Source organism: Haliaeetus leucocephalus, unplaced genomic scaffold (assembly GCF_000737465.1).
Source record: "Haliaeetus leucocephalus isolate CR32 unplaced genomic scaffold, Haliaeetus_leucocephalus-4.0 Scaffold177, whole genome shotgun sequence".
NCBI classification, from domain to species: Eukaryota; Metazoa; Chordata; class Aves; order Accipitriformes; family Accipitridae; genus Haliaeetus; species Haliaeetus leucocephalus.
Genome location: NW_010972613.1, coordinates 711,777 through 737,461, shown reverse-complemented (window position 1 = coordinate 737,461; position 25,685 = coordinate 711,777). Strand labels below are relative to the sequence as shown.

General features: G+C 44.3%; 2 protein-coding genes across 5 annotated transcripts in view; both read left to right on the top strand.

Annotated features, from left to right (window-relative positions):
• EPS8L2 (EPS8-like 2) overlaps window positions 1-15,674 on the top strand; it is a 43,302-nt gene extending 27,628 nt beyond the window's left edge. For all 4 annotated transcript variants that reach the window (XM_010564316.1, XM_010564317.1, XM_010564314.1 and 1 more), the window contains 10 exons: window positions 891-965; window positions 2,024-2,172; window positions 2,355-2,481; window positions 2,875-2,990; window positions 6,762-6,873; window positions 7,940-8,047; window positions 9,550-9,691; window positions 11,930-12,113; window positions 13,010-13,142; window positions 13,490-15,674. In XM_010564316.1, the coding sequence (XP_010562618.1) occupies window positions 891-965; window positions 2,024-2,172; window positions 2,355-2,481; window positions 2,875-2,990; window positions 6,762-6,873; window positions 7,940-8,047; window positions 9,550-9,691; window positions 11,930-12,113; window positions 13,010-13,142; window positions 13,490-13,561 (1,218 nt within the window). In that variant the 3' untranslated portion in view covers window positions 13,562-15,674. The remainder of the gene's footprint in view (window positions 1-890; window positions 966-2,023; window positions 2,173-2,354; window positions 2,482-2,874; window positions 2,991-6,761; window positions 6,874-7,939; window positions 8,048-9,549; window positions 9,692-11,929; window positions 12,114-13,009; window positions 13,143-13,489) is intronic.
• A 1,682-nt stretch (window positions 15,675-17,356) lies between these two features.
• On the top strand, window positions 17,357-25,357 carry TALDO1 (transaldolase 1). The gene is made up of 8 exons (XM_010564313.1): window positions 17,357-17,541; window positions 20,785-20,908; window positions 21,368-21,475; window positions 22,151-22,282; window positions 22,717-22,892; window positions 23,064-23,261; window positions 24,303-24,448; window positions 25,125-25,357. Exons 1-8 carry the CDS (start codon window positions 17,445-17,447, stop codon window positions 25,155-25,157), a joined length of 1,014 nt encoding a protein of 337 aa, XP_010562615.1. The 5' UTR covers window positions 17,357-17,444; the 3' UTR covers window positions 25,158-25,357.
• Window positions 25,358-25,685: the final 328 nt, after the last annotated feature.

Sequence of the window (25,685 nt, the reverse complement as noted above, 5' to 3'; positions counted from 1 at the left end):
GGGGGGGCAAGTAAGGAGAGTGGGGAATCAGTGGTGCTGATGCCATGTCTGCCCCAGCACTGCTGTCACATGCCACATGGCTGCGAAGTCCTTGTGAAGTGCCATTTCATTTAGTCACCTTGTTGCCATCCATTGTTTCACACTTCCCACTCTACATTAATGTTTAATCACCAGCATTTAAAATGCCTTGCATTTCAGTAGGGAGGAGGGAGTCTCTTTTCCACTGCAGCAATGCCAGTAGCACAGGACACAAGAAAGAGCTGAACAGAGGCACAAACTGAAGTGGTTTCTCACCACAGCTTAGCTGATTGCTGTTAATGAAATGCAATTCTTACAGTAATCCTAAACATTTTGTCCTCCATTCCATCACAGTCTACTCCAAAGACTAACCATTTCGGTGGCCAGGGCAGCCCTAGGTGCTGCAGGCAAGACCTCGGTGGAGATTTTTGCTTGTCAGCAATTTTCCAAGGGACCCTGCAAAACACTTGCTCTGTTGTTTTCATTCATAGGAACTAGTGGGATTTTCAACTTCGCAAAAGTCGGAAGCAATAGGCCTGGCCCTTCCTCATAAGGCTTTCAAAATAAGCTAAGGTTTTCTGCTGCTGTTCAAAATAGCTTTGAAGGGACTGATTTTAACAGAATCGGTACTCCACCCCTCCTGAAATTCAACACCCTTAGAAATAGATAGAAAACAGAAATGATCTAAACCTGAATGATTCCTACTGCCCAATCTTCTTTCCCAATTTCAGTTGCACTGTTGAAAATCTCCTTACTTTTTAGGCAGTGTTATTAACTGTAGCAAATATCAGTCAGCAACAATCCCTCCGTGTGACAGAAAAGAGAAGGCAAAATCAGGTTAGGGTTAAACTGGGTTTCCTTTCTCTTTTCAGGCCAAACTGAGAAAGCACATCCAGAACCCCAGCGCTTCAGAGTTGGTGCATTTCCTATTTGGGCCACTGGAACTGGTAAACCTTATTTTTTCACAGTTTCACTGTGAACATACTTTTTATTTCTAATGTTGCTTTTGGAATTACAGGCAGCTAGATTTTGCAGAAGAGTTAGAAGGCTGCTCACAAATGGCTAAAGCTTTCTCATTAAAGCCTAGAAGCAACAATGCCAGTGTTTCTGGCCTCTGATCCGATTTCCAGCTTGGAGTAAATACACAAACCCTAGCAAATATGAATCTTTCCACCCCACCAATAAAGACTTACTGTGGAAAAAAAGTGCAAGCCAGCTCTGGTTCCCATTGGGAATCTGACTAATCTCACCTTCAAGCAAACATGGCTCAATATTTGCACTGAAAGTAGGAAGCAGAAATCCCAGTTTGAAAAAGAAGTCAGAAGGGACACAAATACCAAGTGATTTTGCATTTTTTAAAGTGCCAGCTTGCAATGTATCCTGTCTCTAACAACAGCTAATTTTTAGATCAGACCTTGCTTTGACTCCAATAGAAAAATTCTTGTGTTCCTCTGAACTGTCCATTCTTCTTCAAAGATTTAGGTTGATGTTTCTTGAGACAACTGAGCTGACCTAAGGATTAGCTGCTGCCAACAGGAGTCAGGCCATCCCTTGGCATGAAGGCTTCCCCTCTGGCTTTCATTTTATACCTTGGAGAACTTAGGAACTATTTGCCTTATTTGTCTATTTGCTTTTTCTTAATAAAATCTGCCAATCAAGTACTATCAGTGCTGTCCAAGGATAATAAGGGCATGCCGAGGGAATACAGCACCCCTTTTAGGTAGCAGCAAATCATTAATTTAGTTCATCTGTGTTGTGAAACCTCACCCTTACCTATGAGGGCATAGAGGAGAACTTTGGAAGTGCAAGCCTAATGTGAATTAGCCTGGTTTTAGAGGTACTCACCATGAAGGGTACATTGGCTTCCTTTGGAGTGGGCAGTCATAGAGACTCCAAAAGATCAGAGCCACTGATTTTTCTCTTCAATTTCTGTTCCTGTGTGTGTGTGCTGGTTTGATATTCTGAACATTTCCTGCAAAATCTCTTATATTTCTGTGTAATCCAGATCATCAGCAGCTGTGGTGGCCCTGAGCTTGCCAAGTCTGTCGTCAGCCCACTTCTTTCTAAAGACGCCACAGATTTCCTTAGAGGACACCTGACACCAAAAGAGATAAACCTCTGGGACTCCCTGGGAGAGACATGGACCAGATCCAGGTGAGGACAGAGCTGCCATCTCGCCAGGTTCCCCGAGCTCTTGAGAAAGGCAGAGGGGGTGCTTGATTGTATAGCCATGTCAGAGGGTCAAGGATGCCCTGATGCCCCTGCTTCTCCCTGACACACTTTCAGAGACATGTTCCTTGTGAATCTCACTGCATATTCCCCACTTCATATCCTAGAGCTGAATGGCCCCGAGAAGCAAACATCCCCACCTACATCCCCAAATTCCGCAATGGCTGGGAACCGCCCGTGGAAATCTTCCGTGGAGCTCCCTGGGAAATAGACATTGGACACTTGCAAGAAGAGGTTAGTCTTGTGTCCCTGGCCACCCTCTCTTCTTTTCCCCTTCTTCCCCCTTTTTCAGAGTGAGAGATGGATCTGTGGAGTTTGCAGTGGTGTGTAACAAGCAGTCGGCTCAAAACTCAGATGGATCTGGTCATTACAGTTAAATATGGAAAGAAAATAAGGCCAGAAAAGGGCAGCAATAATCAGCCTCACCTCCTGATCAACAGGAAATAGGATACTATACTGTAGCTGAGCCCCATGGATACAGGTTTGCCTGAAGAACATTTCTCTGATGTGCACCTCATTGTGACCAAAAGCTTCCACGCCATGATTCATCTACCACTATCACTCTCCTTTCCTCTGATACAGCTTTCCCCTTTCCTGGTAACACTGACTCCATTTTTCCCTTTCCAGCTATCATCAGCCAATGGATATCCTTACCGTAACTCCTCACTCAAACGTGGCCAGACCGCTGATCAGACACAAGCTGTGGATGCCTTTAAACAGAACGTCACTCAGCACGTAAATAGGTAACGTATCAGCACCACGCTGGACAATGGCACCTCAGCTGCCGCCTTGTAACCTCATAAACACCCACTGCAACAGATCATGACACCAGGATGTTTTGGCATCCTGGTAGATAACTCTCTGCCATTATTAATTCAGACTTGGTAACAAGATCAAGAGAACTCAAAGATCAGATGAGGGATTATTCATGTAAACACTGTCTGCTTTTTAATCACCAGCAGGTGTACAAGGAAATGGGTTACATGTGTTTTCCACCACAAGAGGCAAAAATACTGACTTCATTAGTCAATCAGTAGGTCTTGTTTCATAACATCAGCCCACCAAAGTGATATTAAGGATCATGTGCCAAAGATACTGCGCTGCATTTTTGTTCTCCGTACTTTTAGAGAAGCTAGCATCTCTCCATTCATCCTAAAGCCACAACACGTTGTATAGAAAGAACCTGCTTATAGGAGGAATCTGTATGAAGGTATAAGCACATGCAAGCTTTCTGCTGTTGAAAAATGCAGTGCTGGGAAAGAGCACCCTGACCTCAGCAGCACTGCATGGAAGACATTTTAACTAAGGCAGTGCCATTTACTTCACTGGATGCAGCATCTCCTCCTTTTGCTTTCAGTCACAACCAAAGAGAATAAGATTTATTAGAGGCTGAATAAAATGAGAATGTGTTTCCAGTCTTGCTCATCTCTCTATCAGGAATTGACAGGGCATTGATTTCAGACAACTCTTCTTAATGAGATAAATCCAGAAAATGGGGAAAAACACTCCCCTTTCTCTGGAAGTCTTGGAAAGTTCAGTTTCCAACCTAGAACCAACAAGGCCACCCCTTTGCCTCAGGCTTTTTTCCAAGGGAAAGATGGCTCTCATAATTTAACCAAACACTTTGCCCCACTGCTAGTTTTCTATTACATTACTCAGTGGTATAAAATCTTTATGAAAGAACTTTTGGTTCAAAGTTTAGAGGCTTTTAATCTGCTTGCTTGTTTACACAGGCTTACGCCTTTGAAATTCTCACAAGGTCTCCGAGTTTCAACAAACTCTTCCCAAATTGCAAATGAATTCTCTGCCATAGTCTGCTTTGTGGTGATTTGACATGAAGTTATCGACTTCAAATCTTCAAAGACTGTGAAGTCCAGACCCAGCAAAGCACTTAACCATGCACTTTTCTGTAGCCAGCTCTAGACTGGAAAAAAACCTTCAAGCCAGACTGTTTTTTCATGGGTTTATGTTCTAATCTAGAAGATTTATAAGGTCTACTACTACAAAAGAAGTTCAAATTCACAGCAAAATACATTAAATCCAATTATATCAGCAAAATAACTTATTCTTCTCATTCACCCCGTCAGAGGTCCTGGTGGGACCATAAAATGGTACAGATGCAGTGTTGAGTACAGAAAGAATTATGATAACAAATTCTCTTCTCCAATTCCATATTTCTCAGTGAGGTTATGAAAAGTAAGGAGAACTTAGTTTACATGAGAACATTTAAGTCTATCTTTAGTGACTAGTAGACAATGCACCTAAGGAAACATTTTCCTCTGTTAGTCTCAGCAGACAAACTATAAATAGTAGTGTTGAGCCCTGGAATACAATTAACAGCGTGCCTTTTTACCAAGGTGACTATTTCCCTGAGACACCACCCATTTTAACTACAGTGTGAGCATAGATGAGGATCTCTGTTTTCCTGGGGTAGGTGTTGTGTCTTTTTACCTACCTTTCAGACTGTCAACAGCAAGTTTTCCTTATGCATAACATTTAAGAAAAAAAAGAAAATCAAAGTTAACAGCACCGAAGCAGATGCTAAAATTGAGAATGTGCTTAGATGTCTTCTTCAGTCCAGAGCAGACCTCAGCCAAGCCTGCCTGGATGTTTGCCAAGATCACAGTCCTGGCACAGACATACTTCCTGCTGTACTCATGCTTTTTTCAGGGTAGTTTGAACTAGTTTTCTAACCAAGAGACCCCATATTAACAAATATACCCATGCATCAGTATTATTATTTACACCGGGGCTTTTGGCTGCAGAGAAGTGTCATAGAAGCCCCAAGCAACATTACAGTAATCAGTGAAGGTCACTTGTGTAAAATCTAGTTGCATGCAAATTACACATTAGCTTCAAACTCCTCCAGTCATCACCTCTTTCCTCATGACTCATTTACCTTCTGGAATGCTACAAAAGAAGTAAATTCTACCTAACTCCCTAACTTGGGCTTTCCTCCCCCTCCCTGCCTTCAGGGTACTGCTGGGTAAGGCCACCACTCCCTTTCTTGACTGGTGGATTCAATCTGTCTGAAAGACTGCTCCAAGCTCTCCCCGACTACAGACTTACAACTTCTATATTGCACATGGCCAGAACTACACCAGGAGTTGTCCCAAATCAAGCAAGCTAAAGACAACACTACAGCCATAGGCATGATATCAAACCACTAAACCAGTGGTTTCAACCTTTTTCAGGCCATCAAAAGCTATCTAATGAAGACAATAAACGGAACTGAAACTAAGCATAATGGGCTTGCTTTTCAAAGTCAGGTTTTACAGATGCCTCAGAAGCAGTCCACAAAGAGCCAAGTTTCCACATATCATAGATTTAAAATCACTGACCAAACCCAAGAACTTGGCAGTGGAAAAACATCAGGCTAAAAACTACAATTGCTAGCAGTGCTGGAAGCACTGGCTTCACTCAGCTACACAGAACCTGACATAAACTGGAGAACCTGACCCCCTGCTGGCATGCCCACTGCGAATACAGAACCTGGGAGTCTTCTGCATTGGGTAGCTGTGCAGGTTGCAAGTCATAAGCAGAAAGATCCATAGAAGGTCCATTAAAGTAGTTTCCACCTGCCCTGACACAACAAGGCAAGACAGTTTTTCCATACTACAAACAATTTTGGAATTAAAAAATAACACTACACCCATCCTAACCAGAGAAGAAAAAGATGAGATCTGCAAAATTTCCCTAAGCTAGGCAAAAAAAAAACCTATGAAAAAATAAGCCATTTCAGTTCGGGTCAAAGGAAATCTTTCATTGCACTTTTTCCACCATTTTCCATTTTTTACAATCTACCACATTTATTTTCTCTCTCTCTCTCCAAATGATAAGTCATTCAACATTGAAAGCTGTATATTCTTGTATCAGAAATTCCCAAGCAAAATACTTAAACACATTCCTTTCCCCCCAAACATATCTTAGAATAGAAATACTCAAACTCACTTTTCCTGGGAACCTGCAGAATCCTGATTCAGTAGCTCAGCATTTGTTGCCTGATGAAAAAAACATAGATTTCCAGTCAGTTCTACCTACAGTCACTAGTGCCTGCTTCTCCCCTACTGTGGCATATAGGGCAGTTGTTTCCACTTATCAGGACATGAGAGTTTCACACTTATTTTTCACAGGAGGTGCAATCAGAGCATTTTGTTTGTGCTTTGTCAGTCTCCCCAGTCCTTGCAGCAGTAAAGCAGCAACAGACAGGGGAAGAAGTCTTTTCTTCTACCCTGAAAGCAGCAGCCTCACAGTCCCCCAATAAGGCCACTAACCAAACAGCCCTACAGCCTTTTTTTTTTCTTCCAAGCATAGGGTCTTTCACTAGAATGAGGGGTGAAAATCTTCTTCAAAAAAAGAGTAGCAAAGAGGTACTGCCCCTCCTAACACAAACACAATTGTCTCTCTACCTGCACTGACACAGTCTTCACCACTCTTCTTTTGCCAGTGAACCTATATTGCCCTAGTTATTAGATAGGACTCCATTAAAACTCCTTTATTTTAACCTCCTGCAGGAATTTTGAGGCACAGGGAATGGCTCTGCCGAAGAGATATGCCAAAATCCGCTACGATTTCACCGCGCGAAATGCCAATGAACTCTCAGTGCTTAAGGATGAAATCCTGGAGGTAAGTGAACATGCTGGGGAGAAGGTGTGCCCTCCTCCCCTTTCCAGGAACAGCAGAGAGATCTAGAGACACTGGCAAGTGCCAACTCATTTTTGCTTGGTGTTTTCTGAGCAGTAACACAAAGCTTTGCTCAAACCTAAAGCTTTACGTCTGACTGTATGCATTGGGTCATTTGCTCAGCTGAAACACATCAGTCACATCTTAATTAGCAATGAGGGGGAAGGAAAACAAGTCACTGTATTACACTGCTCACCCACTTGCTGGGCCTATGTTCATTATTAATAGTCCCCCCCCAAAGGAATTATTTTCTATGAAAACATCCTTTTTCATAATCTTTCTCTTACTGCAATACTGTTGGCAGCTGGAGAATGTAGGACATGACTTGGTCTACACATTAACTGTAACAGAACTATGACTTGAAAGAAAGACTTCTGTTCAAAAATGTAGCTAGAATGAGAAATGTGTGTGGGCCTTGCCAGCAAAGCTCATCCATTCTGGAAAGATTACTTTGAAAAAAACTAAATAAAAAAAATCACAGTTCTGGGTTGAAACAAGCCTGCTGAAAGGACCAAGGGGACAGGTACAATAGGAGATATCTCAGCAATGGGCAATCTCCTTGCCACATCATGGTTATGATGTGATGGTGTTATGTACTATGATGTAACACATGATCAAGTTATATGAGAACACTGGCATTTTTGGCAGGAGTCACTCTTGATTTTTTTTTTTTTTAATGCAAAAAGACAACACAAATTCAGTCACTGGGAAAAAAAAAAGGAGAAACAGGTAAATTAAGTAGGAACTATGAGTTCTTCAGCACTCCAGTTCTGTTTTCCCCCAGAGATGCTATCCTGTTCATCATTAGGATAAGTTCTGATGCTTTTCAGGAAAGGCTTCAGTCTTGAATTGCAAATGTGCACAACAGATCTATTTGCCAGCTCCTGGCCTCAAGGATGCTATTCTGAAAACCTCATGTTACTGTGTGGTTTATTTCCACTATATGCCATTTATGTTTGCCAGAAATCTGATGTTCTCACTAGCAAATTTATTTTTTTCCCTCTCTCAGGTGTTGGAAGATAATAAGCAGTGGTGGAAGTTGCTCAACCGGAGCGGGCAGGCTGGTTACGTCCCTTATAATATCCTGGATGTGGTGAAACTGGAAGAGCTCGAACAGGTCTGTAGTCAGGTGATACTTAACTGGTAGCCAGCTGCAGGGCATAATTAGCCTCTGAGAATAATCTTGTAATTAGACCTCCCTGGATTTCTTAGGATGCTGTGCACAAGTCCGGATGAACCCTCACATGCAGACGAACAAGGATCCTGGGGATTCCTGAGTCTCCTATGATAAAACTCTCACATTTTGCCACCGTTACCTTTCCCCTCCCCAAACAATACCTGTCCTTGCCATCTGTGCAGATGCCTCATGCTTTCCTCCCACTCTGAGATGCCAAGCACATTGCCTGCTGCCAACAGTGCCTGGCAGGCAGGGTTATGGGACAGGCGAAGGCTGAGTCCTCCTGCAGCAGCCTGCTATGAAGTGAGACCCTAGCTTGAAGGAATGCCCACCCTGAGCCTAGCAGCATGACTTGATCATCCCAACAGAAAAGGTCTTGTGTTGAGGTGCCACCAAACAGCTGCTGGTTACAGTGGCTTGAAAGAGTTCCACCCTTTGCCAGTGCCTTCCCCTCCAAACCCACATACTTCTCAGCCTATGGTTTACCACCTCCTCTGTTGCAAAACCCTGCTGCTTTCAGGGCTGTGCTGTGAACAGGATGAAAGCGCTAATGCAGCCATAAAAGCAAATTTTGCCATGAAAATGCTGAGATTTTTGTTGGGGGTTAAATTAAACACAGACAGTTCCCTCATCTAGTTTAAGTTCAGCAGCAGGAACAAGTTACTGGAGTGGATGCAGATGGAAATACCATCTAAGTGAGTACTAAGTGAATATTGCTCCCAAGCACCTTGCATTGCAAAAATGTGGAGCTGGAGAGCTCTAAATGCCCTAAGGAAGCATGGAATTGGTTACCGGCTTTGGTATTTCACAGCTTGGGCAAAGCATAAGGTGCCCCAGCAGGCTTCTGGATAAAAGCCCTGTTAGTTTAATCAAAATGTCAAAAAAACTCTTTCCAGACTGCTCCAGGCACTTGGCAGTGGTCCCACTTAACATCCCATTACTAGAGCAGTGATGCTTTAGCTTCAAATGGGATTTCTGTTCATTTTCTCTTCATATAAAAATCCTTTTGCTTCCCTTGCTCTCCATCTCCAAGGAAGCCCTATGAGCAGTAATTTCTGCATAGCAAAAGGCTATAGGGCCGAGTCATGCATGTGAGAGCAGTCATCCGCAGCAGTAGTAAGCAAGCATACAGTAGCACTCCTCACTGTGTGGTGAGTGTGACATATTTTCCAGGTGTGTAAATGCCATGTCAATGCCTTCACACAGTCTTCAGCCTTTCGTTTGGGTTCTGTTCTTTCCCATAAGACCCCAGAAATTAAGTTCTTCCATGCAGCTCCAACTGAGGTCTCATCAGCCTCAGCTGAGTGGCCCCAGATCAGCACAGAGAGAACATGGCAATTTGTCCCTCAATTTGCTATCGTGGGTGGGAAGCAAAAAGTTTAAGAAAATGAAAAATGGCAAAAAAAATTCTTACACATTTTTTTTTCTTTCTTATCATCTAGTCTAACCAGAGGTACAAAGGAGACCTGAGCCCCAGGGGATATGGACCATCCAGCCCAACTCACAAGCTACCTGCCAGCTATGCTGGGGATAAATGGGGAAGTGAAATGTTATCGCGCAACTCTCCCCAGGACGCCAAAGAACGTATGTGTCCCAAACCAAGCTCCCAGCGTCCAGGCACCTTTTACACCACACATAGCAGCCTCAGGCAGCCAGAAAGCTTGGCACCGCGGCTTTGCATTTCAGGACTTAACTGAAAAGTTTCTGTGAACCCATGTTTTTGCTCACTCTCTTCCTGGTGGTTTTCTTTCTTTCTCTACTTTTACCATAATGGTCTGTCCACTGTTTTTGGTTGTTGTGTGCATGTAGCCAGACCTACCCAAAGGCTTTCCCTCTCATAAAGCTCTGCACAAGGAGTGACTGCACCTGTTAGTGATAAGCAATAGACCAGCAGTGGTTTTGGAGGAGGTTCCAGGTAGCGCAACAACCAACAGAGCAGCCCTGAGGAGCTCACTGACTCACGTCAGGACTCTCAGGCAGCCTGGGACAAGCAGGGCAAAAAGGTGATCACCTTAACCCTCCTTCCAGCTTGACCCTCCTCCTACTCCCAAGGAGAGAGTTTCCTTTCCCCACCAAAACATTTAAGTGTGTCTAAGCAATCACACACATTCAGGTCAATCCCTTTTGCTCGCTTCCTTTGCTCCTGTCTCCTGCCACACATGCAGTGCCTGCCTGGCCTGTTCCTTCATGTGGTTTCAGAGAATTCCAGCCCGCAGATCTGCCGATATGAGATTCACATCACTCCCTCACCCTGCACACGCTACGCGGGGTCACAGAGCATGAGAAAGACCAGGAGCCCTGCTCACCTCACCCCCTTATCACACCCTGCATACACCTGTAGCAAGCTGTCTCCCAAAGGCCACAACCAGTGTTCATCCCCTGTTCAGCTACCGTGGACTCCTGGAAGCAGGAGCCCTTTTGGGATGATGGAAAGCCCCATAATACGAGCATCATGGACATGTATCTATTAATAACACTGAGTTATTCTCCACAGTCTTCAGGAGTTTCATGGAAAAAGTGATACTAGATGATGTGTCGCTGGAGTTTTATGAGTGTGCTGCTCACTCCCAGTTCATGCTTCCTGCCACTTCTATTTAGCTGCACAGCAAAATGAGGACTGAAAAGTAGAGGGAGCAGGGCTACAGCTCAAAAACAAGACTCTAGTTTTAGGTACTCACAGAACTGGCCTTCCACATCAGGCAACAGCGAAAGGGCAATGGGAAGAAAATAAATGGTAACACAGAGGCACAGAAAAATGGGAACCTCGTTCTCAGAAACAGATAGTCAGAGGTCAGTCTCCCTGACCTCTGCTGTCTCATGTGGTCTGGGTTTTTTCCCCTCCCTGCTGCTAGGTTTGCAGGGCAATTTCCTTATTTCAATAGCCTGAAGGGAACTAAGTAACTCAAAAACAGGAAGATGACAAACTAAGGCAAAAACACAACAGCAACACCAGACATCAGGGAAAAAGGACCCTGTCCCTTGACACTGCTTGACAGCATTGGTGGGAGCAAAGACACTGCCAGATCAGGTTTTACACCCTTCAGCAAGCTTCTGCTAGTTGGTGTTGCAGGGTTTTATGTCCTTTGAATGAGGTGTGATGAACAGGATAGGTAAGTAACACGGGAAACAAGATTGATCTCAGTATAAATTTATATATAAAATAGGGGAAAATATAGGTCTTTATCAGGTCCAACCTACTAGAAAGAAAATTAACTCTATCCCAGCCGAAACCAGGACATGAAGCAATGAGGCCAAAATCTCAGACATGTAGTGCTTGTCCCAAACCTTGCCCTTGTCCTGGGGGACAGTCACACTGCAAGAAACCTTTAAGCAGCTTTTTAGGTTCAGTGATCACTGTGGACTATGAGCATTTGGCTGTTACTTTGTGATTCCTCCTCTCCATCATTCTGGAGAAGAACTGCAGAAATCTAGGTTTCTCCCAAACAAGCAGCAAGGTTTCATAAGCTGAAGGAAGTTCAGAATATTTGGCTGGGAGAAAAGGGGAGATTCCCAAAGTCTGCTCCAGCAGTCTACCAGCCTCCAAAACTGTGGTGGTCTCCCTTTACACGTTTGTTCCTGATGGAAGTTTGAAGGTCAAAATGTTGTTGCTCAACCTATCGCTCTAAAAGCACTTAAGCTTGTTCTTTAAAACTAAACAACAAAAGTAAGCACTTTCCTTTGGTGTATTTACAGACAATAAAAATGCTGAGCCACATTTTGATCTTCCTTACACTTTCCCTGCAAATGCATTAATTTAATAGGATTTGTGACTGAGGACTTAATTTCATTCCCTGCTTTCTACCTTGTGCCTTGTTTCCCCAGAACTTATTCATCAAATGGACGAGCTGAATGATGAGTTGCTAAAGAAGATCACAAACAATAAAATTCAGCCTCCCCAGAGGAATTTCAAAGTGGAAAAGCCTCAGCAAGTTTTTGTGCCCCTCACCTTTGAATCCAGCACTGAAGAAGTCAAAGCTTGGCTGGAGGCAAAGTCATTCAGCAAAGAGTAAGATCTGCTTTACTACCATATGAAATGCTGCTCCTTCATCTAAAAAGGAGCGGGGGAGGCAGCTTGCAACTTTTCAACTGGATTACAAGTCACTTGTATTTACTTACAGAGCCTGTGTTGCAAATTAGATTTCAATCATATTAAAACCAGACTATATAACCAGTATATTCAGAGCCCAAACTTACTCCTTTTCTTTCTTATACACTATCAAATAAACCTTGTCTTACAGCGCAGCAAAAGACCTAACGAGTAGCTGCAAATAAACAAATGGTCTTGCTTACTCTCACAACTTACAGCCAAATACTGCACAACCTCCTAGCGCTGGTGCGTGTCTGGCCCCGGTTAGCCAGTTCAGAGTGCTGAACTTAGAGGAAAATAACTAATTAACTAACTAAACGCATGCCTGTGGGAAAATTCCAGATGACTGCCTGTCTCTGGAGAAGCTGTCCTAAAGTACCTCTGAGGAAGAGCCAGACCCTCAGCCGGGACTAGCAAATCTTCCCAGGGAAGGACCAAAAAGCTGCACGTGGTCAAGGATTACAAGTTACAACTCACACTCTGCATAGCGAGCTAAGAGGAGCGCCAGGATTGCTCCCCAAATGCGATGCAACCAGAGTGAAATCACTGCAATACCCATGGGGCTGAGTATACAGTGGACGCCAGGGTGACTCTGGCTTCACCCACTTCTCATGGCTTGCTGTCATCCCCACCAAGAGCTTGGGTTACCCAACAGCTGCCACCTCGGCACAGCCCCAGGGCCTTGCATGTGATATGATCCTGGTGCAGGGGCTGCACATCAGCTGCTCCTAGCTCTTTTATCTCTGACTCCCCTCACCTTCAGCAAGAGGCCACGTGTAGTACAATTATCATCTCCTTGCTTTGTGTCTTCCCAGGACAGTGGAACACCTTGGTATCCTTACTGGAGCTCAGCTCTTCTCTCTCAACAGAGAGGAGCTGAAGAAAGTGTGTGGTGATGAGGGAAACAGAGTATACAGTAAAATCACAGTGGAGAAAAACCAGCTGGAGGTAAGTAGCTTTCTGGATAACTCCTACCTGAACGGGTTCCTGTACCAGCAGTGTCAGATATCCCATTAAACAGACATGTTAAGAAACTTAATTTAAAAAACTAAAACCCCCAGCCAAAATCCACACAACCAAAAAACCACACCACCTAAAAATCATGAGAAGTTTTTTAAGGAAAAAGGCCCCAAATCTGTAAGGCAGATCACCTGTCTCCACTAATGAATCTGCCTCCTTACTGGTATCACTCATCCCTTTGAAACTAGCTCTACTCTTAAAGCATTAGTTAAATACTATAATTTAACTATAGCTTGACATTAAAATTCAAACTTCCTCTTTTGTTTCCATTCTAGAAAAGCAGAGGGGAGTCAGAGCTCCAAGAAATCATGAAGCGTCGCCAGGAAAGGATTGATTCTGCTAATTAAAATCTATCTGCTTTATTTCAGCTATTAGTCATAGTAGTGCAGAAAAAGGGAACAAAAGCAATGATCCCCAGTCCAGAAAAGAGACAGCAGTGCTCCACTTAGAGATGTAATAGCCATCAAAGTGACAATTTCTTGAACACTGTTGATAAGGGTAGACAATAAGACCACGTCCCATTGGGAAAGGTGTTTTAATATTGCATGAAGTATTTTTTTTTATAACTATATATTTTATACTGAAATTTTATGTGCATGCGATCAGAGCAGATCAGAATTCACACGTGTCTGAATGTATGACAATGGCTGGATTCAAGCAAAAAAGACCCTGCAAAGCTTTTCTCATAGGGCTGTACCTGCTCCCACCCTCCTTGCCTGCGTGGCTCAGGAAGAGAGAGCATGGCACAGAGCGCAGAACAAGCCAGCCTGAATGTTTAGAGTCTGGACCGCAGAAATAAGTCTTTTCCCCCACTTTTCATTTCTTTCTCTGTGGCAGATATCCCCCGCAGCCCACGAACAAAGGCCCTGTGACAATTCACTGTCCTCCTTCTGTCCCCTCCATGCCCCCTCGTTGGACAAGGCTGGAATTGCAACACACATGACCTAAGACTGGCTGCTTCCTTAAATACGTGTACTAGTTAGCGCTGTCTTTGAACAGTGGAAATGGGCTTTCACTGTGTAATAACGAGCAGGATCCAAGATTTGAATCTGCAAATAGGTGAGCTCAGCCTGATCACACCTGCTTACGCAAAGGCTGAGGCTCAGGGCAGCTGTGCAGCCCTTCACCTTGGCACTGATCCTGTATTGGAAAGTTGTAGTATTGCCAAAGCCAGGCCTCAAACAAGGAGACAATAAGCCCATACCGTTTGCTCCCAACCCAGTCACACCCAAAGCCTTTCCCAGGGTGTTCATCACTCATCCCCACCTTCACATTTTCATTGCAAAGAGTAATCTGAAATGCTTCCTAAATACCTAAGAAACAAAAACACACTTGGAAAGGTTGTTTTAATACAAAATAAATGGCCACAAGAAAAAAAAAAAACCAATATCTAATTTAGTAGAGGCTGTTGTTCTTCACTTCCTGTTTTTCCTAATAATGTATGTGCATATGTATACATATATATATCTCTAGTGAAATACTCCCTCACTTTTACAATCTATAAATGGGGAGGAGGAAAAAATCCCTTTCCCTAGAGACATAATTAAGTGATTATGCATCAATAATTCAGCCAAAGTTTTAAAAGCTGAAGCAAGCATATAGTAGATTTCCTGTCCACAGCAAGTTTGGCACACACTGTATTTATATCTACATTTTACTTACAGACCAACTTGATAAGAATGCAGTAAAGTACACACATCTATCTACAGGAACTGCTCACAGACTAGGAAGACTTTGTCTTTCTCTCTCTCCCATTCACACACCCTAACTTTGGTTGAATGGGAATTCAGGCCCAGACTCCACAAAGACTTACACATATGCTTTCCTTTACGTGCTGTGAATGGTCCCACCTTCTTTAAAGGTTAAGCACATGCCTAAGTCTTTGCACAATTTGAGCCTGTCCTTGCACATTTAATGGAAAAAGCTGTACAGCTCTAAAGCAGTGGCTGGGGAACACGCGTCTAAATCTGAGAATACTGATGCACTTCTCAATTTTGGCTTTGTTCTTCCAAAAATGTTTCTAATGGATGATGTATTTTCTTAAATGTTGAAATAGGACCAGCAGTATTAGGGTGCAGGCAGGGAACTTACAGAGGAGGATCATGTTTTTAGTCACAACCCTGCTGGCTTGCCACAGCGACTGGAATTTGCAAAGGGCACTTACCTTGTCAGGGAAGGATGAAGACAACAATCCTCCCGAGAAGCCTGGGCTCTGGATTAGGGTGGAGATGGGAAGCAGGTGTGAACACTGGTAAACCATTGATGTTAGAAGCACAGGAGGCTAAATAATTTCTAGAATGAAAATAAAAACAAATGATGAGCTAGGAAACACACCATTCTTGTCTTCAGGTATAAAGGAAAACAAATCACACAGAATTATAGTTACTTGGGATTATAATAGAAGCGTACGCAACAGTTCTGTAAAGCTGGGAGCCATGGGAGCATTTCGTAAAATAAATATATCAGTAGGCCTTATTGCAGAAGTCACTTTTAAAAATTTCCATATGACTGAGCTGTGCATCTGTTATATTTGTACTGCCTGCAGATAATGCTATAATGTACTGTACATTAATGTAATTGAACGAAGGATAAAATGATATAACCATGCACTGTATAAGATTTATTAAAATAGTTAAGTTATACTTATAACTTCATCTCTGTCTCAGTTGGATATAAATGAAAGCAACAGGACACAAAAACAGTCGATAAGGGCTGCTTTTCATAACGACTTGTTGCTCTAAGTTACACAGCAGAGTATCTGAAACCGCACGTTTCCTTTTGTTTCTGGGGGACTGCCGCTCAAAAGGAAGGATGTTATGGCCTTGATAATCATTCATGTCTAGAAACAGGGGTAAGTGAAAATCCCACATACAATAGCAATCAAATGCCAGGAAAGCTACCAGCTCAATCCCAAACATCCCCTTGCTCATCGTCTTGAAGAACAAATTTCTTTTACCTCTGCAGTGTGCAACTGAGACAACACGCCAGCGTTTACACACACAGATACTGTCCAAGACTACATTGTGCACTGGCAAGCTAAAAACAACTAACCCTGGTCAATGCCAGCTAATGCTGGCCAGGAATGGATATACAAGGAGGCTCCATTATTCCTTGGCAAAGGACTCTGGAGACAATAAGAACATGTTTCCTACATAGTCACAGAATTCAAGCAGGACTTAAACCCAACTCCTTTTTCCATTATCCTCTCTTTGGGTTGGACAAAGCATGAGAAGGTTGTACAAAAGCATATCCTTGTGTATCAGGAAGGGAAATCACTGTGGAAGCCTCCACAATTGGAACAATGCAAGACAAAATGAGGGGAACAGCACAATCCAAAGAGCCTCTGTTTAAAGGCCAAGGGGCAGATTCTGCAACATTTCCAGCCAAGTCCCATTCCCCATTTCAGAAGCACAACCACGTTAACAGGACCGCCTTCTCCAGAGTTTAAATGAAGCTGAGGTGAATGAACATCCGTAGGTGCCCAAGAACATGTGCCTTGCTGGGTTAGGGGGGCTCTCTCTGGCATGGCGGTGCAGGCTGCAGCCCTGGCTGACCAGCTCTGTTGAGCCTCGCCCCGACAGCGAGGGAGGAAACGCACCGTTCGGCTCCTGCAACGGGTTAACACAGGCGTGGCATGGCTGCCAGTCTTCCCTCAAGGCTGCTAAACGGGGCGACGCCTCACCCTCCCCAAACCTCCCGCCGCCATCTTGTGTCACCGGCGGAGCCTTATCCCGGAGAGGCCCCGCGGGCCCAAGAGGGACGGACGTCTGAGGGGCGGCTCGGGCGCCGTGCCCGGCCGTGAGGAGGCCTCCCTGGGGACCTCTCCTCGCCCCCAGCCCACACGGACAGCGGCTCCCCCGAGGGCCGGGCAGCCCTCGCCCCCTCGGGGCCATGGCGGGCAGGGGCAGCCGCATCCCCGTCGCCAAGGCAACCACCACCCATCCGGCCCTCACGAGCCGCCAAACCACCCAATCAGAAACTTTTTTTTCCTCCTCCTCCCGCCCTACCCCAGCTCCTCCCGGCCGCGTCCGTCATGCCCCCCCCGCTGTTTTGATTGGTTCGCCTCCTCCTTTCTGGGATGGGATTGGCTGCGGGCGGGCGGTGCGCCCCCTCCCCGCGGGCGGCGGGCGGCGGGAGCGAGCGAAGGGCGGGTGCGCGCGCAGGCCGGCTCCCCTCCGGGCAGGCAGGGTTCCTCATAGGAGGCGCGAGCCCCCCCCCACCCCGTGGATAATGTCGGTGTCTCCCGTGAAGCGGCAGAAGATGGAGTCGGTGCTGGACCAGCTCAAGCACCACACCACCGTGGTGGCCGACACCGGCGACTTCAACGGGGAGAGGCAGAGGCGGCGGCAGCGGCGGGGGGGGGGGCTGTCATCGCACACCCCCCCTCCATGGAGAGTGGGCGCGCCCGGCTGAATAGGCGAGCGCCCGAGGGGGATCGAACCACCCTGGCGGCGGCGGGGAAGTGTCGCCGTGCGCCCGGGAGGCGGCGGAGCCCCGGCCGCTCGGTTGCCGGTCGCGGCTCGTTGCGCAAGGCCGGCGTTGGGAAACGCGCCGTTACCTAACGCGGGGCGGGCGGGGGGTCGGGAAGGGCAGCCCGCAGGGAGGTCTCCGGTTACTGCCCGGTGCCGATGGCTTCTCCCGGGATCCGCTGTCCGGGTGGCGGAGCCCCGGCGGGAAGCGTGGAGCTCGGCCGGTGTCCTTCGGTGGGCTCCGCGGGTCCGCGCCGCCCGCTAATTAACGCCCCCGCGGCGGCTGCAGCATAAGGGGGTCCCGCTCCGCCGAGTCCCGAGCGAGGCCCGGCCGGCCCAGCCCGCCGGCCACCGCTTCCCCGGCTGGCACACGCTTCGCGGGAGTCCCGGCCTTGGCAGCCTGTAGGGTCGGCCCAGTCCGCGCAGAACGGCTGTCAGACCCCCCAGGGATTGTCGTTGTATTTTTTTCCCCCAGTTTGACTTAACGGTGTGCACAAAGCCCGACGGTCAGCTCCACCTGCTGTCTCTAATAAGCGCCAGGCTCGGCAAGATAAGCCCCGTGGGGCTAACAAAGTTGTTTTTTTCCAATAACCAGTGTAGATCTGGGGTTTGTTTTTGTTTTCAAATGGTGGAAGCAAAGAAAATAATGCGAGAGCGCTTTTGTTCTCCGTATCTCATCAGAATGAGCAAGCACTCCCCTTTCCGAGGAAGGGAGGTGGCGGTGTCCGATGATAAAGCCACTTGTTCCGAAGCTGTCGCTGCCTGAGCGCCCGCGCAGGCACGCAACTTTCTCGGTACATCAGAACTAAGAAATGCCTCCCCTGAACGTCTCTGGGTTGCATGGAGCAATGCTGCTCAAATCCCATTCTGCCGTCACTGAGGCCTGCAGTAATCCCATCTGCTGCTTACCTAATCCTATAGGTGATGAATAAACAATCCTAAATGGCAACCGTCAAATGTCTTATATCAGTAAACCTAAGATGAAGAGTGCACAGGGGTAGCAACAGCTCAGACACCTGCCTCGTGATGCTGTGTGTGTATTTAAATGCTTGCACTGACTCTAGGTAACGCACATCTGTTAAATACTTCGGATTGCTTGATTTCAAGTGTCAAGCTGAATGAAACAGTATGGAAAAACTGTTACTTGCCTTTAAGAGTCCGTCTGACATGAGAGACAACCACAGTACCATGAAAGGTTCAGAGCATTGATGCAGCTTTATCAAGCATTGCATCGGAAGAGTTGGAAACACTAAGTGATGAGATAACTTTAGCCTTGTCAGATTTGTGTACCTTCGAGTAGCAACAAACCTGGCTAAAGCCCAGTGTGTGCTGAAATGGTGTGAATTCAAAACATTATGCTGTCTACCCTGGTTTCAAAAAAGCATAATAAAAAGAAAAAATCCTTGCGGTGGCCGAGGGGGTGTTTGTGGACGGGCAGCAGTAAGGAGGCCGAGCGCTGTCCACTGGGAAGTTTTAACAAGCTCCCTGAAAGAGTTTTGCTGTTGATCTCTGGCTGCCTGTTGTCACCTGTGGGTCTGTCCTACTAGTCCAAAGAAGGCTACAGTCAACATCTGACTCCCTCCCTGTAAAAGTTACACACTGATGCTGGTTAAAGTGCCACTGTTGCTAATACTGGTTCCCAGTTTTGTTTATAGATAAACATGTCGGTACAGTGCTGTGTAGGAAAGGATACCGGTTTGAATGGCTCCTGAAGCAAGCAGCTGCAGTAAGTGGTGGTGGCCTCTTTAGTAGCTGCACTAGTTTGGCTTTTTAACTAAGCAGGATCAATATACGCTTACTCTTTTGCTCAGCTTTCTTTGTGCTCACAATGAGGAAAGGTGGCATAATGGTCACGGATTGCCTGCTGAAAGCTTGTACTGCACAGCTAAAACACAGGCTGCTAACTGCTTTCTGAAAGACCTAAAGGAAAACTGGGTGACAGACTTAATGAGATTAATTTATGCACATTGCCAGAGTCTTCAAATGCTGCAAGGCTGGAGAAGAGTAATATGCTCTGTCAAAACTGAGTTCTCTAAAATTGTGTGTACGCTTCAGAACTGAGTTTTGTTGGTGTACTGCTTTATTTTAAGCAGTATCCATGTGAATTGAAGTGTGTTTTGAAGGACCTGTTTGTATGGAGTGGACTTGCTCCAGGATCACGATCATTGCCTGGGAGGGAGCTATGGAAAAACAGTTCTTATTTTCTTCTATGACTGAAAAAATAAAGTTGCACTCTCTAACTTGGGTTTTCATCCCTGTGCAAAAACGCTGAGGAAAATGAGCTGGCAATAAATATTTTGTTATTTTTGACATTTAGCTGTGTTAACAAGGGAGCTTGTAAGCAGAAATCACTGAAGGGCCTGCAGAGGCTCTCCCCCATTTGCTGAGTCAGGCTCTGCATGCCAGGCAGCTTAGGGCCGGACAATGCATGGTCACAGCCTACTCTGGTAAACAACGGGTATCACCTGAAATAGGTGTAGTCCAGGGCTTAAGGTAAGCCAAAGGGTCACATACCTTCTGTAAGGAAGGAAGCCTAGCAGTACAGGGAAATTACAAGAACAGACACTAAGAAACTGTCTGCAGCTATTTGAAAAAGTTTTAAAATGCACTAAGACTCTAGCAACTTTGAAAAGATGAGTTTTGCTCCTGTTCTGGTTCTAACAGTTGTAGACAAACAAAACCCCCAAAGCCTAACTGCTAGAAGGGAAGAAAGATCCTCTCATCTTTACTTCCCCACTGTGATTCCTGGAACTCAGCCATGCTGGTGAATATGATATGGACAGATGTGAGAAACTGAAAATTAGTACCACTTCTCTTCATCTGTCACTTCTACAAGTTTATTTCTTTTGGGCAATGTCTATAGTAGTGAGTAAACTTTGCTGTATCTTACTACTGTAACTCTGTTAACCTTGTTCTGGTACTTCTGGCACAAGCCAGCTTTCAGGCAGTGGTATTTAAACATCAATGTGCACTAGTCTGCTCTATTAGGAATACTACTATCCTACAGCTGTAAGTATTTACATTCTCACACATTTGAGCAAAATCCTTTTAATTGCTCGGGCTTGCTGATTGTTTTAAACAGGCTGGTTTTATTTCCCTAGCAATTGATGAGTACAAGCCCCTGGATGCCACCACAAACCCATCTCTGATACTAGCTGCTGCTCAGATGCCAGCTTACCAGGAACTTGTGGATGATGCTGTTGCCTATGGGAAAAAACTTGGCGGGTAAGTAGAGATATTTTTTTTATCTCTGTAGGTCTATATTTAAGATACCTTATTTATACAAATAGCGTTTAGTACTGTTAGCAGTGTACTGGGGTTTTCCCATCGTGTACTCATGGGCATATCTCCTGCCCTAAAAAGCCTCAACCCTTGAAACAGATGTGCTTTGAAGAAGTGCATCTCCATTTACCAGTTCACATGCGGCCTTCTAGGACTGCTCAGGAAAACACTCTTGAGTCAGTTGACAGCATTATAGGAAATAGTGTCCAAAGGCTAATACTGCTGGTGGTGCACAGAGGGCAGAACATAAACATGGAGCAGAGCAGAAGTGGCTATTTGAATTCTGGAATTTAATGTTAAATGGGCTGTGAAATTTGATCTTCAAATCCGTGGCAAGGTGTGAATGCACTTTTTTTCTCCCTTCCCCCCCATAGAAATGATTTTGCTTTTTGTGGTTTTCAGGTCAGAAGAGGAACAGATCAAAAATGCTTGTGACAAACTCTTTGTATTATTTGGAGCTGAAATATTGAAGAGGATACCTGGCCGTGTGTCCACAGAAGTAGATGCAAGGTTGGCTCTTTTTCCTCTGGGTTATCCTGGATATTTGTACATGCAAAAAGAGACATGATGTGAGTTGGAGAAAGATGTTCTTGACTAGACAGCTCACTGTTATAAGGCTAGCAAGACTTTATATTGCTAATATTTGTTTAATTAGAGCATGGATTTCCCTTAGGTAGCTGGATAATAACTCTGTGACAAAACTTTATGAAAACAAGTAATGCTGAGCTTGGATTTTTGTAATCTTCCTGTTGGTTCTTAAACAAGGGAAACCTCATGCTTCCAGTACACTTAGTCTTGCTCATTCTCTTCTGTGTGATAAAGTCTTCTCAATTTACCAAGAGATCTGTTTTAACGGTTTATTTCAAGACTTGCATAGGATTTTTCTGTTAACCTGCTCCTTGCCAATTCACTTCTAATGCTCAGCTTCTGCATTCATTGTAGAAAACTTGAGTCTATAATTTTCTCAAGGAAAGCTATCTTGAGCTCTGGATCCTCTGAATCAAAGAGTATCAGTGCTGGCATATACCTACTTGATTGGGTCACAATCCAGGAAGTATCTATGAGAACAAAAACCTGCTATTGGCATATAAATGCTGATAAAACAGACAATGTTTTTCAGTGGGGTTTGCAGGGGACAGCATTTAAAAAAAAATAGTTTTAAGCAGTCCTGCTCTTGTTTCAAAGGTTGTCCTTTGATAAGGAAGGAATGATTCAAAGGGCCAGGCGCCTCATTGACCTTTATAAGGAAGCAGGAATTGGTAAAGATCGTATTCTCATAAAGCTCTCTTCAACATGGGAAGGAATCCAGGCTGGCAAGTAAGTATTTCTGTACTTGGTATGCTGATTCATAGCACGCTTCTGCCTGTTCACAGGCACCTGACAAACGCATTCTGCACTTAAAGAATTGTTTTGAAAGCACGGCACCAGGAAATCTGTTACTAGGGCTACAGCTAGCAAGCAAGGTGCTCTGGTACAGCTTTCTGTTGAGATAGGAAAAGTTTGTTCATACAAGGGCCAGGCCACATAGTTTCCTGAAATATCATCCTAAGTTTTCTGCATTTGGTTCAAGAAACAGCATTAAATAAAGCAGAGTCTGGCAGCGCAAAACATTTGCTGTTAGCTTAAAACTTTAAAGCTTATAAACTGTACCACATTCCTAATTTAACTCAAGAAATTCAGTGGTTTTAACCCACTAGCTTGGTACTAGAATATAAATTCAGTAGCTGTTTTAAGCCAGCCTATGTCTGCAGGGTTCTGGAAGCAGAGTATGGGATTCACTGCAACATGACCTTGCTGTTCTCCTTTGCTCAGGCAGTTGCCTGTGCTGAAGCTGGAGTTACTCTGATTTCCCCATTCGTAGGACGTATCCTGGATTGGTATGTTGCAAATGGAGATAAAAAAACCTATGAGCCTTCAGAGGACCCAGGTAAGCTTTCCTTTTGACATGTTGTTAAATACAATAGCTACTCATTCAAACTGCAGTTTACTCATACAAATCCTCTTATGAAAAAATGTTGGGTTTGAGCTTTTGATGCTCTAAATAATCATTTGTACTTCAAATGAGTATTTCTGAAAGTTGCTGATTTCTCCTCTCTAGGAGTGAAGAGTGTCACTAAGATCTACAACTACTACAAAAAGTTTGGCTACAAAACTATTGTGATGGGTGCTTCGTTTCGAAATACAGGAGAAATAAAAGCGCTTACAGGCTGTGACTATCTCACTATTTCACCCAAGCTTTTGGCAGAGCTCAGCAAGGAGTATGTCAAGTTAACTCCCACACTCAGTGTAAAAGAGGGTAAGTCCACTTCTATGTAACATGGACTTGCTCAGTCTCCCTTTATTCTCGACTGTTACAAGTCTGTGTTTTCATTTGGCTTTGTGGTGCTTGCTTCCACTCTGCTTTAAGGGTAAGTCTTGACCCCTCTGTAAAGGAAATACTGTAGCCTCACTACAACAGTAGTGCTACAGTTGCTGATGCACATAGTTGCTTCTTTAGGGTCTTGGGTCCCACTGAGTACACTAACTGGAATTATGATGGGTTTTGAGTGTGCCTAAATACCGTGCACCCTCTCCTGAGAGGACAGGGAGAGTAGAAGGTACTTTATACTTCATATATGTGGGAAGAAATACTGAATATTAGCAAAGACACCAAACCTCATTTAATCTTATGTTAATATTGCATCAGTGATGCAATTGGCTCTAGATGTGCCAAAAGGTGTGTTTTCCCTCTAGAAACGAATCATATGCAAGACTAAGTGATTTGATCTAGTGATACTGTGCCATGATGGCTTTGAATGTATGTTCCCATAGCACTACTCTTCCTTTTGTGTAGACTTATTAAAATGCTATTTTACAACTCAAAAGATGAGATTTGTGCACAGCTGTAGTCATGGGTTGCTGCTCACAGGCTGCTAGCTGGCTTGTAGGCCTGTTATCAATTCAGCTTTTGTTAGGTACTGCCAAATAATCAAAGACCTAATTGTTCAGCATATTTGCTTAGAATGTCTCACTGCGGTAGGACTGTTGCATAATTCTTTCTAATGGGCCTGAAGTACCATTCAGAAGCAGATACAAGATAACAGCATACACAAACATTGTATTTTAAGAAAAACTGATTATCTAGGCTACACTTTTTTTCCCCAAAAAAAACAGATCAGGAGCATTTTCAATCTTGCAACCCAAAGCATGCTTCTGTAGCAAGTCATGTTGAAAGTGGTGTTTGAAATTTTTCAACAGATAGAGATGGTCAGAATCTTGAGACTGGTTTAGGAAGCCTGTGATATTTGATAATAATCTGATAATATGGTTTGTCTCTTTTTCAATTCCCCTTGCACAGCTCAGGCATGTGAGCTTCAGAAGATCCACCTGGATGAGAAGGCATTCCGCTGGCACCATAATGAAGACCAAATGGCTGTGGAGAAATTATCTGATGGGATCAGAAAATTTGCTGCAGATGCAATTAAGCTGGAGAGGATGTTAAAGGTAGATGTTTTATCATGCTGCCTCTTGCCATCTCTCATGTTCCTCCCAAGTACTGCAGCTAACCTGCAGTTCTTTGTGGTATGGCTAAGGATTAGGAACCTGTAAGCAAGTCTGATCAGGTATTTATACAGGCAGTACACGTTATGCAGGACAGGCAGCTAGCAAACTGGCCACCTAAATTAAGTGAAATCAGTAAACTTCACTGCATCTCATGAAAGAATTCATGCCAGATGTCTACAGCCACACCTGCTGTTTGAGGCCCAAGGCAGTGTTTAGACTGGCAGCTAATCAAAATAACACTACTGTCAAAGTGAAAAGTCCCTTAAGTCTAATTCTAAACTCGTTAGCTGTCAGCAGTGTACAAGACACAATCTTCAGATAGTGAGCTGGAAATAAATCATGCTTGTACTTGGCACTAGGAAGCACCAAGAACAGGTATGCTGAGTATAGCCAGGCCATATGAAAGTCTTCTCTCAGCTTGTGGAGAGTCTTTCAACTGGGATTAATTGAACTGTGTGGTTTGGGGGTGAGAGGGCAGAAATACACACCACATGTAGCTGATCTAGGTACTTACTCTTGTTGACTAACAACTATTTAGTAGTGACTTAAGCCTGCACTGCTAAAGCACAGTTCCTAAACTTACTCAGCTGCTGTTTGTTTTCTTCTCTCTTTCTAGGAGAGAATGTTCAGTGCTGAAAATGGAAAGTAGAAAAATCAGAATCTTCCTGAGTGGTCAAGGCTGAATGAGTGGATCACCTGGGGTTAAATGGATGTACAAATGTCTTACCTGTAAAAGTCTTATGCTATGTATGGATAGATTTCTGTATCATGCTTTTTTATCAATTTGCAAAGGGACAAATAGAATTTCAAATTTTTGTGGCACTTTTGTCAATACATGCAAATTAACACAGACTTACCTTGTAATGTGTTCATTTCACTGCTGCAGGAAACACCTGACATAGTATTTTAATTGTTTAACTTTTTGTATTAAATTCCTAATTAAGTCTACAGTCCTAATACATTAAGAAAGCAGTTTTGTCTTTCATGCTGTTTTACTGTGATTAAAGACAAGACACAGGTTTCAAAAGCCCTCCTTGGTACAAAACCCACAAGTACTCTTATAAGACATATATGTATGTATACACACTAAATCAATATAGTTTAGTCCCTTTCTTTCTTCATTCTGCAGGCAAGGTAGCACCAGTAGTGACTTACTGGTTGGCAAACCTAGTGAAAG